Source organism: Buteo buteo, chromosome 12, assembly GCF_964188355.1.
Source record: "Buteo buteo chromosome 12, bButBut1.hap1.1, whole genome shotgun sequence".
NCBI lineage: Eukaryota > Metazoa > Chordata > Aves > Accipitriformes > Accipitridae > Buteo > Buteo buteo.
Window position 1 is genome coordinate 1,176,741 of NC_134182.1, and position 15,951 is coordinate 1,192,691.

General features: G+C 43.9%; 1 protein-coding gene across 5 annotated transcripts; it reads right to left on the bottom strand.

Moving 5' to 3' along the window:
* Positions 1-45: 45 nt before the first annotated feature.
* ENTPD6 (ectonucleoside triphosphate diphosphohydrolase 6) lies at positions 46-15,950 on the bottom strand. 5 transcript variants are annotated; one of them, XM_075042374.1, is made up of 14 exons: positions 15,879-15,950; positions 13,574-13,914; positions 12,140-12,216; positions 11,195-11,338; positions 10,247-10,322; positions 8,609-8,644; positions 7,338-7,426; positions 5,903-5,982; positions 4,910-4,974; positions 4,460-4,561; positions 3,846-3,986; positions 2,890-2,946; positions 1,748-1,860; positions 46-1,492 (listed from the first exon to the last, which is right to left on the bottom strand). In XM_075042374.1, the coding sequence occupies exons 2-14, from the start codon at positions 13,830-13,832 to the stop codon at positions 1,403-1,405; spliced, it is 1,329 nt and encodes a 442-aa protein (XP_074898475.1). In that variant the 5' UTR covers positions 13,833-13,914; positions 15,879-15,950; the 3' UTR covers positions 46-1,402. The 5 variants fall into 5 exon arrangements, with proteins under 5 accessions (XP_074898475.1, XP_074898473.1, XP_074898474.1 ...); XM_075042372.1 differs by having other exon boundaries at positions 15,891-15,948; XM_075042373.1 differs by having other exon boundaries at positions 15,883-15,935.
* Position 15,951: the final 1 nt, after the last annotated feature.

Consider the following 15,951-nt stretch of genomic DNA (forward strand, 5'->3'; position numbering starts at 1 on the left):
GCAGGCTCTGGGGTTTATAAAAGCCACACCACCACGTTTTCATTTTTAAATTGGGGTTTTATTGTCAGTCCAGTGGGGTTCGAGTGTGTCCCCCCCGTACGCTCAGCTGCAGAGCCAGCGCTGCACGCCACCGGACCACGTCTCGCGGCCCCGGGGGAAAGAATGAGGCTGTGGCCACGAGCCCACGAGTCGGGGTACACGCTGCTGGCTCTTCGGGAGGCTGGGCTCTTTTGCACCCCCAAAAGACCACTCGGGTCTGCTCTAAACATCCATACAAACACAACACAATTCCACAGTTAGATTACAAATAGCGCAGCATGTCCTCTCCAGCTCCTGCTGCCTCCACCATCACTTCCAGCCTGCGTACAGGACACTGTTGGAGTGGTGCATTGCAGCTACCCTGCCACGGCTCAGTGCGACCACAATACATTCATTTATCAAAGCGAGATGCATCTGCAGGAAGCGGCACCCAAAACACCATGTAAATGCATTCATCGTGGGCCCTGCATCAACCTTGCCAAGGCACAAATGTCTGTGAGGTCCAATAAGCCATGCTCAGGGTTTATTTTTGTGGCTGCGTCTTGTTCATCGATCGTACCCTGACCGACTCTAGAACTGTCAAATCCATCGTTAGTCCTGTACCCAACTCCCAGGCCTTGCTCGTCTAGATCCAGCAAATCTGATGTTGTCTTCCACCATCCATCTCCCAACAGCCAGGGAACCAATACTAGGCTGTAGGCTTTAACCCGACAGGGCATATAGGCTCTGATTCACGCCTCTAAGTCCATATCCAGTTTCCAGAGTGCTCCTGAGCTTCTCTAGTTCAGCAAGCAGGAAGCAGAGCTCAGACTTCCATGCTGCATTTCAAAGCTGCTGCCTGTCAGCAGCACATCTGTGTAAATGCACTGTCTTTGCACGCACACACACAAGTTCACCTTCAAACAAGGAAGTAATAAAATAAAAATCATCACTGAAAACTGCTGACAAACAGGAAGAAACACCCTGATCAGGACGGTAAAGAGTTCCTTCTGGAGTGACCATTTCCTGCAGCGACTTCAGCACAGTACAAGCACATAGTACAGGCATATTCCAAAAAGGTGTGTTTTTCTCATAGAGATCATAAATGTCCTGCAGAGTCCTGGTTTTCCTTCAACAATGATCACATTTTACATCAAGCCGACTGCAGATGCTGTCAAATCAAGGCTTATTCTTTAGACACTGCACTCTGCACTTTAAAAAAGAGCTAGTGATGGAGGGGACTTGGCAGGGAGTGGGAGGAAAGGGGCCTAGTTTATGATGACCTCCCAAAGGACTCTGGAAGCCAAAAGCAGGCCCTTCAACAGATTCTCCTGTGTTTGGCTTCCAAAAACTGAGATTCCCAAAAAGTCACCTTCAAGGAGCTTTAGTACTGCAGTCTATTAAGTGAGTCGATGTAATGAAAAGTGGCTCCCAACGCCCAGCTCGTTTCAACATTGTCAATTTTCCGGGCAAGCTGGTGGGGGGGAAAAAAACCCAAACAAAAAAGTTAAAACAATTCTTTGGGAGACAGAGAAGCATGCAAGGTGAATACAGTGCTGAAGGTTATCACAACCGGTTATCACCATCGTGGGGACGGTGTCCCTCTACCCTCAATCACAAAGCATGTGTTGGAGCAATAAGGCAAATCAAGGACTGAGCTACTGGCATGATGACTACTTCCTTGGCACCATCCTGCCCACTCTCCCCAGCAATCCATTTTATGCATCACCTTAAAGACTTGGGTCTTCGGGAAACCCAGTTCTTGCAGGAGGATGGTGATGTACGTGAGGTCCATGCAGAGAAAAGGGCTGCTTCCGGGGCTGATTTCCATGGTCTTACATACTAAGGAGAAAGAAAACAGTGTCTGAATGCGCACTGTGGGCATCAGCCCAGCTTTGAAAAACTTGAAGTGAAACCATAAAACACCTCTTGTCAGCTGAGCTGCGCAGTGATGGAACCTGTTACAATGGGGTTGAAATGACATGCACACGTTAGCAGAAGCACAAAAGCTTTGGCACACTGGAAGGAAGATCAAAGCATTCTGTCTCTCCCCTAAGACAGCTGCGTTTCTTGTATCTCTCTGCGAAAGGATGAAAAGCGCCTCCAACTTTTCTTCTAAGTCAAGCCTTTAAAAATCTGAGCAACCTCAGGTGTGTTATGTTTCTCGAGCATAAGCACTCAACACATGTTGACAAAACCAAAGGAAAAACAAAAAGACAAAAGAAAAGACAAAGAAAAGACAAAACCAAAATAAAACTCACTTCCTTTCTCAGGATGAATGACACAAATGGTAGTCCAGAAATCAGAACTGGAACAATTGTTCAGACATTCATAAAGTTTACCAAAAAGCCCCGTGTCAGTTTGATCAAAGCCTGAGTTTGTGCTATTAAGAAAAGAATGTTTACATTTGTAAATCTGTGTAGGCAGCTCTCTCTGCCTGATGAAGTGAAAAGCTATGAACTGGTTTTCCCCCTTTTCCAATTAACAATCAAGCATATGAACAAATCTTGAGACAAAAAGAAAAATTAAACCAGATTAGGACAGGTTATGCTAACAGGATGAGAACTCCCACATCTATTTTGAAAGCATGATTTCAGGACAACTGTTAACTGGTAAGTTTATTAGTAATTCTTGAGAGAGTTTTGAAATATAAGTATTATAAGGTATGTCTTATGTAGGCTGCAAAAGCAAGAATTAATACAAAAATAGTTGAGATTTTCAGAAATAAGCAGAAATGTTGGTGAGATGCTATGGAGAGAGGTGCTTAATATTTACTTTAAAAAATCAGTCGTCTTAGCATGTCACACATATGCCACCTGGGTATGAATTTACACACAATTACGTGTGTGTGTGTGATTGTATTTTACTCACCGTATTTAGCTGCAATTTCAAAGTCACCAACAGTTAAGCTTCCTCCTTTTTCTTTATCTAGAAGGAAAAAAAACCCACAACTTTTTTTTATGTTTTTTGTATAAAGGCAATTGTAGATTCAAGTCATAAAAGTTGTTTAGAAATCAAACCTTGAGTCACTGAAATTAATGACAAAACTCACACTTGTTTTAAAGGTAGAAAAGCCTTTAAAAGATTCTCAGTACAGATTGAAAAGCCTTGTTTTATGAAGAGCTTTTAGCCTCGTTTCCTAAAGAAGCATAGTTTACAGACTCTCTCACCTCGTCCCCATGTCTGTGCTGCCCTGCCCTGTGATGCCTGAACACAGTTAACGCCTTTGACCAGATCTGACAGGGCCGTGGTGCTCTGCGACATATTAAATCTGAAATTAATTGTAAAATAAGGTGGCTGAGGAGGGGGGGTATATTTGTCCAAACTAGCTTGAAATCTCATCATCTGCTTTCTACCACTGAACACGACAGCCTTCTGTACACCAGCATACCACTAGAAAAGAGATGGGATGCATTCTGAGTACACGTGCAACTACCTGAAAATCTTCATTCCATCTAAAAAGGTCAGTGAAGCAAAACACACAGCCCAAGATCACTTTACTGCTTTATCGCCCAAGAAATTTGTTTATCATTATGACGGCTTTTTTCTATTTTGGATTGTAGAGTTAATCAGACAACGATTTCTGAAATGCAGGCAGTTTGTTTAAAAACCATTACCAGAAGTTGCAGGTCCTATTTCGCAGCCCCAGTCCCTTCTCTATAGAAATTAAATAGCATTCAATATCCAGTTGAGGCCAATGCTGCACAGCAGTGTAGCAAAAGACTAAGTTCCACGACAGCTTAGCAAAGCATCTTGATGTGTATAAGCGTCACCATTTCTTCCATAACTTGTCATTTAAAATGAAATGAAAACAGGAGCAAATGTACCTATGAGACCAATCTCTGCTGCACGGTCATAGTAGTAGGAGAAAGTGTAAAAATCCAAGTCCTTCACTTCCTCAGCTTTATGCACTTTTTTGTAGAGCATCTTTGCCACTTTGTTAGAACAAGACTCATACAGAGGCTCACCTAAAAGAAGGCAGAGAAACACAGCATATTATAGGCAGAGAGGAAAATATACTTACTTCTTTAGGATCTGGCAGGAAACAGGCTCCCTTTTGCACAATAGCACTCCATAAGCTCTTTACAGAGAACTGAAGTCTGCATCTTCTTCCAGTGGCAACACTTACCATCCTCAGCTTGGGATGAAGTATGCAATAGATCAGAAGAGATGGAAACATCATTTGAGGCAGAAGGATTTTGAAAGACCTGTTCAGGGATTGCTCAACTCCATCTGCATTACTACTAGCAGCTTTACTGACTGGATGGACACACCATGCCACAAGAGGAAAGAGCTGCAGAATCTCTTTAAAAGCACATCAAGAGGAGCCAGATAGAATGGTAAACAGAGAATCTAGTGTCTCTGCAAGAGGCTGAGAGTGTATCATTTACTCTGCTAATAGCATGCTGGCCTAGATAGAAAGAGTGATAAATCACTATACCTGCCTTCTGTCCTTTAATTTTGTACACTATCTCAGCATGCTGCCATTCAGATTTGAAGCCAGGTGGTAAACAAGGGCTGATCAATTCCTCCCCTTCTCCTACTGCAGAAGTAAAACATTAGGGAAAAACATCAGGAGTCAATTTCAGATCCCTCACCCCCAGCCCTGCTCCATACTGTCCCACAGCCTCAGCAAGGTACCTCCAAGTCCCAGTCATGGCTTGGATGTCCCATGCCCCCCCCCAGGGCTGGCAAGAATCCAGGTCTCCTGGGATCTAGCAGTGTCACCTCCTGCATTTGTCTCAAATGCACCCAGCCATGGTGACAGGAGTCCACATACCACTCAGGAACCTTCAGCCCAGTGGGAAGGGGACAGACAAACTCCTCCCCCCACAACAGGGCTATGTACCCTATGCTCAGAGCCAAGACTTGAGGAGTGCCCAGAACTTACAGGGTTTTCCCTCAACTCCTCCTAAAATGGCGAGCCTCGCTGACATCAGCCCGAGTCCCAGGTAACTGCAAAGGGATAAAAGCCTCTGTGAACAACAAACAGCCTTCCTCTGATACTCCACTAACAACTTGGCTGGGACGTGCCAGTCTCCTCTACATGGTCCCAGCAAAATGGCTCAAGTCAGCAGCTAATGCACATAAGGGGAACAGTGTGACAACCCACTCTCATATTACACTCACCCAGAAGGATAATCCCTCGTTGAAAAAGTACAGGCAATAGCTGTCAATGGTAATCTGACTCTTGAAGAACTGGGAATGCTGAAGGCATTCCCCTAACATTTCTCCTACCCTCCTCACAAGCAGCACAGCCTCTAGCATACAGAATTGACTCTTTTTGAGCCCAAACACACCCCACAGCAAACATAGGTGGGAAGAAGTTGCTTCCCTCTGCCTAAAACACTGGGAGCAGGGGAAGACAGTGAAGAGGAAGGAATGGCAGAGACAAAGCGCTATGAACTGACTGCAACACACATTCTTCATCCTCCTGCATAGCTCAGCATTGAGGAGGTAGAAGAGTTGGGAGTGAAGCTGAGCCTGGGAAGGAGGGAGAGCTGGGGAGAAGGTGTTTTTCATTTTGTTCATATTTCTCATTATCCTACCACTTAATTGGCAATAAATTAAATTAGCTTCTCTAAGTCAAGTATGTTTTGCCCATGACAGTACCTGCCAAGTGACCTCCCTGTCCTTATCCTGAGCCACGAGTTTTTTGTCGTATTTTCTTTCCCCTGTCCTGTTAATGGAAGGGGAGTGATAGAGCAGCTTGGTAGACACCTGGCAGGCAGCCAAGGTTAATCCACCACAATGACATGGCTCAGGTTTCTCCACTTCTTCCCGGTACTCATTTGCAAGGACCTCACTTCAGCAAAACACCTAATCTCACTGGCTTCATAAAAAGCTTCTATCTGTCCAGTGTGTTCTCTTTCCCACAACTAACCTGTATGAATACAGCTTGTAGGTGTTGTTAAACATCTGAAATGAAGTTGTATGGCCAGCTGGTGATGTCTGGAGAGTGGCCTGGAGGGAGAAAAAGATGTCACTGCAAGGTTTCTGCTGGCAGCAGCAAACATCAACAACACAATCTTCTGAAACATTAGGAAAAACATGAAACAATCCTAGCATGCCTCAGAGAGAAATGATGAATTTGCAAGTATTTCGATTTGACCACTGATACACCAGACAACCACAAAACCTGGAGCTAAAATAGTCTCTTCACATGACAGAGTCTAAACTGGTTACATTTCTATTTGTATCCACACCAAATTGGTATATAAAAGAATTATTTTAATTAAAAAGGAATCCTTATTCCAGCTCTTAACTCATTTTGTCAAGAGGCTACAGCAACTGCTTCTTCACATGATCCCTACTAGGGAAAACTGTGTGCAAAATAATATGAAAGCCAGGCACGCATTAACTTCCTACTCAAGTGAATTCAGCTGTGAACTTCCACAGGCCAGAGGAAAAGCACATCACTGTGCTTGCCAAGGAACAGAGTGAGGACCAGCCTGTGGTCTGAAGAAATGAAAGGGTAATTATCTAATGCACTTTTCAGCCCCTTCCCCAAGTGCACCAGCATGGCTAGCGTGTTTGTGGGGAGCAAAGCTCAGGCCACGACACTATTCATGCTGCTTATATCTTAACACCATCTCTAAGCCCAGAATTTCCACATCCCGGACTCTTCACATCCCCTATCATTCTGCTCTAAGAGTACAATGTCTTGATCAGCCCAGGCTGGCACATTAGGTACAGCATTCCAACCCTCCGCTTTTGTGCAGCTTTACTATGAACAGTATCTGCTCAGGCCAGAGCCTTATGACTCCGCATCTGCAGGGCTTCCAGCTCACAGAACACCTATAAAAATGCCACAACAGGAAGCTGAAATGACAAACGTCAGCATGTATTTGTACTGCACAGTAACAGTTGCTCCTTAGAAAGCATTCATTTGCAACTCAGTGAACTCAGGAAAACCAGAAGGATTGACAAGGCATCTCACTCTGTTCTTAAAACCCAATATAGGCCAAATGTTGGACCTGAATTCATTAACAGAGTTGCCTTTGAGTTCTTCATTATAAGCAGCAGAAAGTGAGAGTCAAGGATTAAGGCGCTCAGACGAACACTGCATTTTCCCCAAGATAAAGCAGCCGTGGCAGATACACCACATGCACCACTGACCCATGGAGTTGGAGTAAGAGGACTGACAAAGAATTGTGAATGCCTCTGTGACTGACTATAACAAGGCAGATGTGACTTCTGTCAGAAGTGTGGCTTCATGTCACACTGACAAACTCTTGGGCAGTTTCCAAGGGAAACAAATCTGAGCAGTTACTGATTCCTGCACCAGCATTTCCCAGCAGTGTGCGCGTTCACATTACCTCAGTGCGTGGAAGGAAGGTGATCTGTGTTGATCCACCACCCAAATCCAGCATCCCTACACTTCTCTTCTGCGGATCATCTAGGCTACCTGAAATGTGTGACAGAACAGAGAAAGCCATGGTGGGTGCTGTGAGAAACTTGCTAGAAACAAAACCAGAAGTATAGTGGTAAAGAAAGAGGACAATCTAACTCCATCTGTCAGCTTCCAGCCAGCACAAAATTATACTGTCACCTACTGGGCACTTATTTGGGCTTTTTCAGGGTGACGTGAAAATCTTCAATTGACAGAGTTTCTCTTATTTCTCTGGTGGCTGTTCATGCCCTAATTACAGCAGCTTTGGTTACTGGATTCCTAAACATTTTTCAGTGGATGTAAGGACCCTTTTGCAAACTCTACTCTGGTAACCACTTTGTAACACAGAGGAATGTGGTTTTCTTGGCCATCTCTCCCTGATCCCTTAGTGATATTCTGCAGATTGCTATGGCCAAGGGGACGACAGACTGAAAAGAGCTGGCCTAAGAGATTCAGCTGTCTTGGAATTCTGCCGGCTGCCAGCCCAGACCTCTCTTCTCATTTAAATCCAGTTCTTCTCAGCTAGATCCTTCAAATACACCTTCCTGACAAGACTAGTTCACGCCAAGTGCCTCGGTATACCTCATGATAGCTTATGTCTGAAGATCTCTGACCTTTCTGATATTTCCTGTGAGCATAAAAAGGTTTAGAGCGCTTGTCGTGTTGCTCCACACACTCTGTGTGCTGAACAGAGCACTTGGACAGCAGACTGCTTTACTTATTGTCAGAGAGGGCTTCAGCTTAGTTTTTTCTTTACTCTTCAGCTACCCTTTTCTAACTCAGCAGTGTAAACACTTGTGGTTTTTCTATGTTACAAACCTGTAAGGAAGTAGCATAGCACTTGCCTTCACTCTGTGCAGCTGCCAAGCACAACTAGAATATCCACACTAAAAATTTAGCCAGAGCTAGTGGCAGACTCTAAAAAGGAATAAAATGCTCTGGTACCCTAAAAGGAATTGAAAGAAAGGCTACATTAAACATCTAGGAAAAGGGATTAAACTCCTCACTTTGTCAAGCAAATGGCCAAAATCCTAATGACTTAAATAGGCCAGGCCAAAAACAACTGCTGACTTATTCCTAGCTCCTTCTTTCTCCCATTCGACCCCAATAAATGAGCAAATCCCACGCAGGGGGAGAAAACAGCATGAATTTCACAGCATCAGTCATATTTTTATGCACATGCTCATGTACACATACCTGTTAAAAAATTTATTGTGATCCAGGCTGAAATACCTAATAAGAAAAAGATTCAGAAGACGTGCTGTTAGATCATACCATTTCATTTTATCTAACAACAGTAACAAATAAGGTGAGCCGTATTACAGGGTCTTCCTGCTTTAGGATCTGTTTAGCTGGAGGCATTTTTAAGTTTTCTCATACAGTTTAACTGCACCATCTAAACAAAATAACCAGCAAACCAGAGCTTGTCATCCAACAACAGACAGAGACACCAGAGACCATCTGCCACAAGCTCCCTCGTCCCCCTTCCACAAATGGATGACTTCTAATACAAAGTCTCCAAAGGATGTCCAGTTGAGAGCTAAGCAAGAAGGATCTTCAAGAAGAGTGACTAGGACTGGCCCTGCTGAGCTCTCCTGACCCACCTTGCCCCAAAGCCAGTGTTTCCACAACTGTCAACAGCTGTCAAAAAACAAGATTAGATGCCTTGAACAAAGAGAATGACCTTCTATACCAGAGCTGATGTGACATTTGGAAGAGAAACCCCATATATGAAATGCCTGGAGAACTCTGTATTTCACAGGTCAAAAACTTAGGCGAGAAGTCACAAAGGCTTCAGCCCTTAGCTAAAAGACAAGGAAATGACTGATACTCACACTGTTCATTTTCTAGGAGAACATCCACTGGTAAGCTTTTGTTTGATGTCAGGCACTCGACTTTCCTTTTGAATACTAAGAATTTTCATCTCTTCAGTGTTCTAATTTTTCCTATTTTCAGGTAAGCATTTTTGTGAGCCACACTGCTTCTGTCCTCTTCCTGTTTTATAAAACTTTTCTCCATAAATTAGATGAATTAGTGGGCCTCATGTTAACAAATTAAAATATTTATCCATGTGGTTAAAACTCAAGGCATGCTAGGGAACATGGTCCAGTTCAACCCTTGGCTGAACCAAGGCTATCACTGCTACTCATGATTTTAAAACAAAACAAAAAGAAGAATTACAATATCTGTCTTCCATTAAGCAGTAAAAAAGAAACTCATCAACAGCCCCAAACAGTTCCAGCTATTTTAAAGTTTGGTTTCTAAGCGGATTTAAAACACATTTCAACACTCAGTTACTTAGAATTCAGACACATTTCCTCAAATTATTTTAAATCAAGACTGATTCTGGGTTCTGTCCCCAGTATTTTTTGATGAGCATCAACTTATTTCAGCATGTATTTTCTTCTCTATATAACATTTTTTCAGATTGAATTCACAATCACACTCATTAGATCAGTTATAATTAACATTATGACCAAATACTTCCAGAAAGCTCTTATGAGCATTGTCAAGAGCAGGGTGTGCAAAACCAGTTGTCGAAGACCATCTCAACAAGCAGATTCAGAAACCTTTTCAGATGTGCTGACTGCACAGTGGCTTCCTGGTGACCCCACAGGAACTGCCCAGCACTCAAAGCTTTGAAAATCAGGACAGAGTTCAGAACTTCACATTGGAAAACGTAGCACAAGATCTCTTTGGCAGGCACTGCCTGAAGCAGAGTAAAAACTGTGTCAAACCCGCTGCTTGTGGTTTCCCACTACAGTGAGAGGGGACTTGTCGCAGTGCAGCAGGAATCTCCAGGGTTGCAGAAAGGGTCTCCACAAGTTAGCCTACCTTCATCGGTTCCGTTCATTATCGACACACAGTTGTCCCTCACGAAGAAGGGGGAGGCCTGAAAAATCTCCTTCACCTGTAGTTCAAATAAAAGCTACACTCAGAGAAATCTTTTTTTTCAGCTGAAAAGCAAGCTTTTTCAAAACTCCAGTTTTACACAACTGGTCTTCTTCTTGGGCCAGATCCTGACTGCTGCTCACCACTTTGAAGTTCAAGAACCCAACAAGCATCAGCCTGCACTCTGCTATAAAAGGTCAGCAATTTACATGCTGGCTCTGCAGTTTGATGCAGAAGTAAAACCTGCAGCGGTTCCAGCTGAAATTCAGTGTGGAAAAGAATGGGCCAGCTTGCGGGCAGCAGAGAACAATACATACATTGGTTTCAACTGCACCACATTTCTTTCTTCCAATTATTGCTTAGAAAAAGAGTACACTTAGTGCACTTAATAAACTTGTCCTGCAGCTGTGAGGGCCAGAACATAATATTTTGTTTATTTTTATAATATTTTAAAATATTAAACATATTCTACATGCCTATAAATATAATGCACATTATTTCCAATCTATATAAAGGAGCAACCTTGCAGCAGCTGGCTGATAACATGACCAATCAAATAGCAGAGAGCTTTTCTCAGAATAGCAGCATCGTGGTCAAAACCACCAACACACCCAGTAAGAACACGCCTGTGGTGATTGTTAGGAGTATCTCATTACACTTGCTAGATGTCATCTCCAGGCCTATTTGGAGCTGTCATCAATCCTCTGTGCTTGTACTCATGCAATTTCTCCCCCCAGCCCCATTTGAGATCAGGTGGCTCTGCGCTGCTTTCAGGCTTAAATGATAGGAATGGCTCGCACCTGAAGATAAAGGAGTACGTACCTTACACAGAAGGGACCAGACTTTGCTATAAAATTTCTAGAAAGCAAACTGAAAGACAAGAAATAGTACCTTATTCAGCAACTTCTGAGCTTTCTCTCCTGGCAGCAAACGTAAGCCAGCTGTGGCTTTCAGGACCAGAGGAGTAAACTTCCACAGCTCCATAGGAACTTCTTTCTTCGCCACCTCCAGGAGCTCTTTTATTCCCTGGCTACTCTATGAGCAGAGAAAGAACAAAAGAAGGCAATTAGAAACTCTTTAGATTCGCCTTTCTTGGAAGGGCAAAAAGGTGATCAGAGGTATGATTCACTGTAAATGTGGAACAGAGACAAGTGAATATCACAAGGGGTCAGGAGAAGGTGGAGGACTCACTATCTCCCACAGCGTGAGCGTGAGACTTGGTGGATATAATGGGGATTATCCAGCAAGAGGTCAAAAACAAACAGGAAGAGTCGCTTTTTCAAACAGTGACATAGAACTCTATGCCACTGAATGTCTTGGCTACAAAAGGTTCAAAAGGCAGTATGACAAATCCTTGGAAAAAAAGGCCTTTGGAGCCTGTAAAACACTATGAGCTGCGTCTAAGTCTGGCTTAGGAAGTCCCTAAATCCCTGCGAGCCAGGGGAGACGGGAGAGAAGTCACTTAGTACTTGGCCTGGTTTTTAGATTATTTTCCTGAGAATCCAATTCCAGTCGCTTCTGGAGGAGGCTGTGCTCCAATCCAACACAGCTCTTTTGTCTTTTTCTTAAGCACATCAAAATTTTTAAGGCAGAGATGGGAAAAACATCCACTATGCTTAATTAACAACATCACTGAGTAGAAATAGATGCATTCTGTTCCTTGCTCCTCTGCATGTTGACCAACTTTTACTGTGGGCTTCTATAATTTGGAAACACTTCCCTGAACTGAGACAGTTCAGCATACTGTACCACGGCAAGATAGATGTGATTTGCAGGACATATCAAAAACTGGATGATTTGGGGCACGTATTTTTACAGTAACAGAAACAAAATTACCTTTTCAACATCATCGGCATATGCAGATAGACCTGGCTTCAGTGCTTTAAACGTCTCATGGGTTAATTTGGGAGTCTCTGTTCAAAAGCAGTATTCCAAAATAAGTAATGGTACAAATAATTTTGCACACACACAAAGAACACCACTTTACAAATTACATTATTATGTGCTAATGGAAGTCAACTGAAGCCTCTGTCTAATGAACTATCAACAGCCACCCAACCTTTAAATACAGCCCTTGCTATGGAATTAGCTCCCAAGAAAATAATTTTTAAAAGTCATGCCTGTTTTTCAGGTGCTGGTGTCCACTATGCACATATTTTTCATGCACATCAGACAATCACCAGATGGGTGCAAGTTCTCTTTGAGCCCTGACACCTGCCGTGTGCAGCTCTCCAAACTGTACCGGTAACAAAGACCCCACGTTTCAGCGTGCTCTGTTCTGGCTAACTTGACTCCAGCAAAACTCAGTGGCAGCAGAGGGAGCCAGACCAAAGTATTTGGGAAACCTGCAGTATAGACAATTACACGAACCTGCAGGTAAGACAACATGAACTTGACAACATCCTCCTCCTGTACCCAATTACACTCCACAAAGTTTCCTGCAATGTATTCTGAAATTGTCTTTAAAGAGAAGCAGGCAAGGAAGAAGCAAAGATTTGGGAATACACTGAAAGAAGGAAATCCATGGACTGCTGTTTTAACGCCTTTTGTGGCTACGCCTTACACTAGCCCATTCTGCAAACCTAAGGTGCTTCCCACAGGCCAATCACACCATACGCCACACTGCTAATCCTTAAAAGCATCCTCAGATCACCTACTAACAGCATCCACACGGGTTCTCTCATCTTTAAGAATTTCACAAATAGGAGCTGGCAACACCTGAACGAATTAAGCTTATGACTTCAGAGGAAAACTGTAGTTTTTTGCATGCTTCTGTCTCGCTTCTCAGTGATGCTTTCTGTCCAGACGCAATACACAGCAATTTTAACAAAACAGTGAAGTTTTGCAATTTAAATCCAACACTGAAGCCAAGGATGCACTAAACCAGACAACGCAGAGAAAAGCAGCTCACTGCTAGGAACTGGAGACAGCCAACAACCTCATGGTGAAAATTTGGGGGAATAAGGCCGTTTGAATTTGTAAGCCTCTCTTCCACCAAGCAGTGTGATGAAAAACTGCTCTTCTTCAAGGCACTGTTCTAAAGGTACAGCTGCTATTTACTTCACATTCTGACATTACAGCATCTTCTCCTTGTTGAATATTTTCATAATTTTATCCAAACCCACATGCTTGAATCATAATATACTTCCTAATGGTTCTCTAGAAGGAGCTGAAGCATGTTTGTTCAAGTAATCCCTAGAAAAGAATCATCAATAACCTGCTCCATATGTTATGGAAGAATTAATCTATCGTGCAATGAGCAGGCCATACCTTTTGGCTGCTGTGTAAATTTAAAAATATGGATGCGAGTTCCTGTGCTTCCTGCGTCAAACATAATTCCATAAAAAACTGAGAGATCTGTGGTCAGTGACCGATGGTTCAGTTTGTCTCCCCTGCTTTCAGCAACTCCTTCTGTTGCTCCCACGACTGGTTTGGAATCCAAGTGCCATTTTATGTATGCAACATAAATAGCTATGCATGCCAAAATCCCAAAAGCGAAGAACCGCTTTGATATCTTCATGGCTTCCATTTATCAGATGTTTTGTTTCTTCCCTTTATCAAATGTTTTGTTTCTTGTCCTTCACACAGAACAGGTTGTTCCCACATCATTCCTATATCCAACAGAAAAGAAAAGGTACGTTTTATTTTCTGAACCTGCTGAAAGGATTAAGAGTATGTTGGTTATTTGCTAAGGGACTTACAGGAGTAAACTTGACTTTGGCATGAGTTAAATACTTAACTGTTAGTTGGTTTAGATCTGTGATAAGAAAGTTGGGCATGATAGTCAAAGTAAGCAGTAAGTCACTGCAACAAACAGCCTGGTAAAAAAAAAACTTACACACAGGGAGTGACAGACTACTGCTGGCAAGTAAAAGGATTTATGCCTGCAGCTCTGTCAGCATCTGGAGTAAGACTGAGATATCAGCTACTGTCTTCAGTGCTCAAATCTACCTCAGCTAATGCAGGGCAACTTGCAGGTATATGCTTACATTTATTCCAGAACAATGCAGAATTCCGCATTCAAAAATCTGGGATTCACCTGTGAATCACTTGTAAAACTGGACCTAGCAGCAAAATCCCTTCCTCCCATGTTGCTTGTCCTAACCACCAAATGCCTTCATGGCTGCTGGATGCCTATGAGACCACACACTACTTTCCCAATAGTTCAGAAGGAACATATCCATCCTCCTTCAGCATGTCATTGAGATCTGTAGCTTATTTTAAGATGTGAAGCTGTATAAATCTTCTCTTCCCCATTGCTACGGAACATTGCCTAAGAATGAACAGAATAGGAGAGTTCAGACAAGCTAAATACAGTAACTGAGGTGGGAAGGGACCTCAAGAGATCTCTCATCCAATCTCCCGCTCAAGGCACAAGCAGCTATGGGGACCCACCACGTTGCTCAGGGCTACATCCATCTGCATCTTGAAAACCTCCAAGGATGGAGACCCCACAACTTTTCTCAGCAATCGGAGTCATTTGCAGTTATCTTTGTTAGTCCCTGGATGGTGAAGGAGGTCCCAGAAGACTGGACAAGGACAGTTTAAAATCAGTGTTTAAAAGGCATGATGAAAGATCCAGGGAATTAGAGTGGCCCTCTCAGCTCCCATATCAGGAAAGAAACCACAGCAAAGCACAACGCAAGAAATCTACAATCACTCACACGACATCGTCCAGATAATTAAAAAAAGTCAGTGGTGATTTATGGGGAGCAAATCCCATTATATCTTTCCTTTTTTGATAGCGTAATGAAGAAGAGAAAGCAAACCAATCGATGAAGTTGACTTAAGGTTTTGACACATACGTAATCTGTTGATGATACGAATTCAGGAGGTGTGCAGAAGGTGTGAGGGGGAGGAATTTAAATTCAAGGCGATTACGGTGTATTGCCAAAAACGGGTGAGACAAAATTTTGTAAAAATGGAGGAAAGCAAAACCACAGGCACAAATACACATGAAAAACACATCAGCATAGGGGAGAAGGACCTGTAGGCTGCCACGAAACAGAGATCAGGGAGATGGCATTGCAAAAAAATGAAAAATCTTTGTGGCTTCTACCACCAGGCACAGAGACGTAGGTGGCAACTACTGCAGATACGCGGGGCGATTACGCCAATCTTGCCGGTGCCAGAAAAGCCTCAACTGCAGCTACACGAGAGCTAAAACCGTGTCATGAGAGGAAAGCAGCAGGAATTGGATGATCCTGTGAGGAGACAGAAGTCTGCCCGGCGGGAAAGGGGCGGCTGGAAGGAGGAGGGGGATGGAGGAGCAGCAGCCCGCCAGCATAAACCCCCCCTACCCCCATTTCCCTGAAGAGAATCGGGATTAACTCATTTCAGGGTCCCCTGGCAAAGGCAGGGATATGTTCCAAGGGAAAAGCTTTCCGCCACCGGCGACCCCGCGGCAACCGGGCGTCGGGGCAGGCGCCCGCCGCGGCACAGGCCGGCAGACAACCCGGCCCGCCCCGTGGGCCGCCGGCCCGCCCGCCGTGCCCCCCTCACACACGGATCCCCGTGCCCACCCACCCACCCACCCACATACCTCCCTCACGGTGCCCGGCCCCGCCGCCCGCACTCACTCACTCACCCCGCCGCCTCCCAGCCCCGCCATGGCGACGCCGCCGTCCCCACTGCGCAGGCGCGGGGCG

Bases quoted from the DNA above. Each gene is read 5' to 3' on its own strand.
- ENTPD6 (XM_075042374.1), bottom strand. From the start codon at position 13,832: ATGGAAGCCATGAAGATATCAAAGCGGTTCTTCGCTTTTGGGATTTTG. The intron at 8,645-10,246 runs GTAGGCTAACTT...TTTTCTTATTAG, and splicing joins AATGAACGGAACCGATGAAG to GTATTTCAGCCTGGATCACA. The intron at 3,987-4,459 runs GTATAGTGATTT...GCCTTCTTTTAG, and splicing joins AATTAAAGGACAGAAGGCAG to GTGAGCCTCTGTATGAGTCT.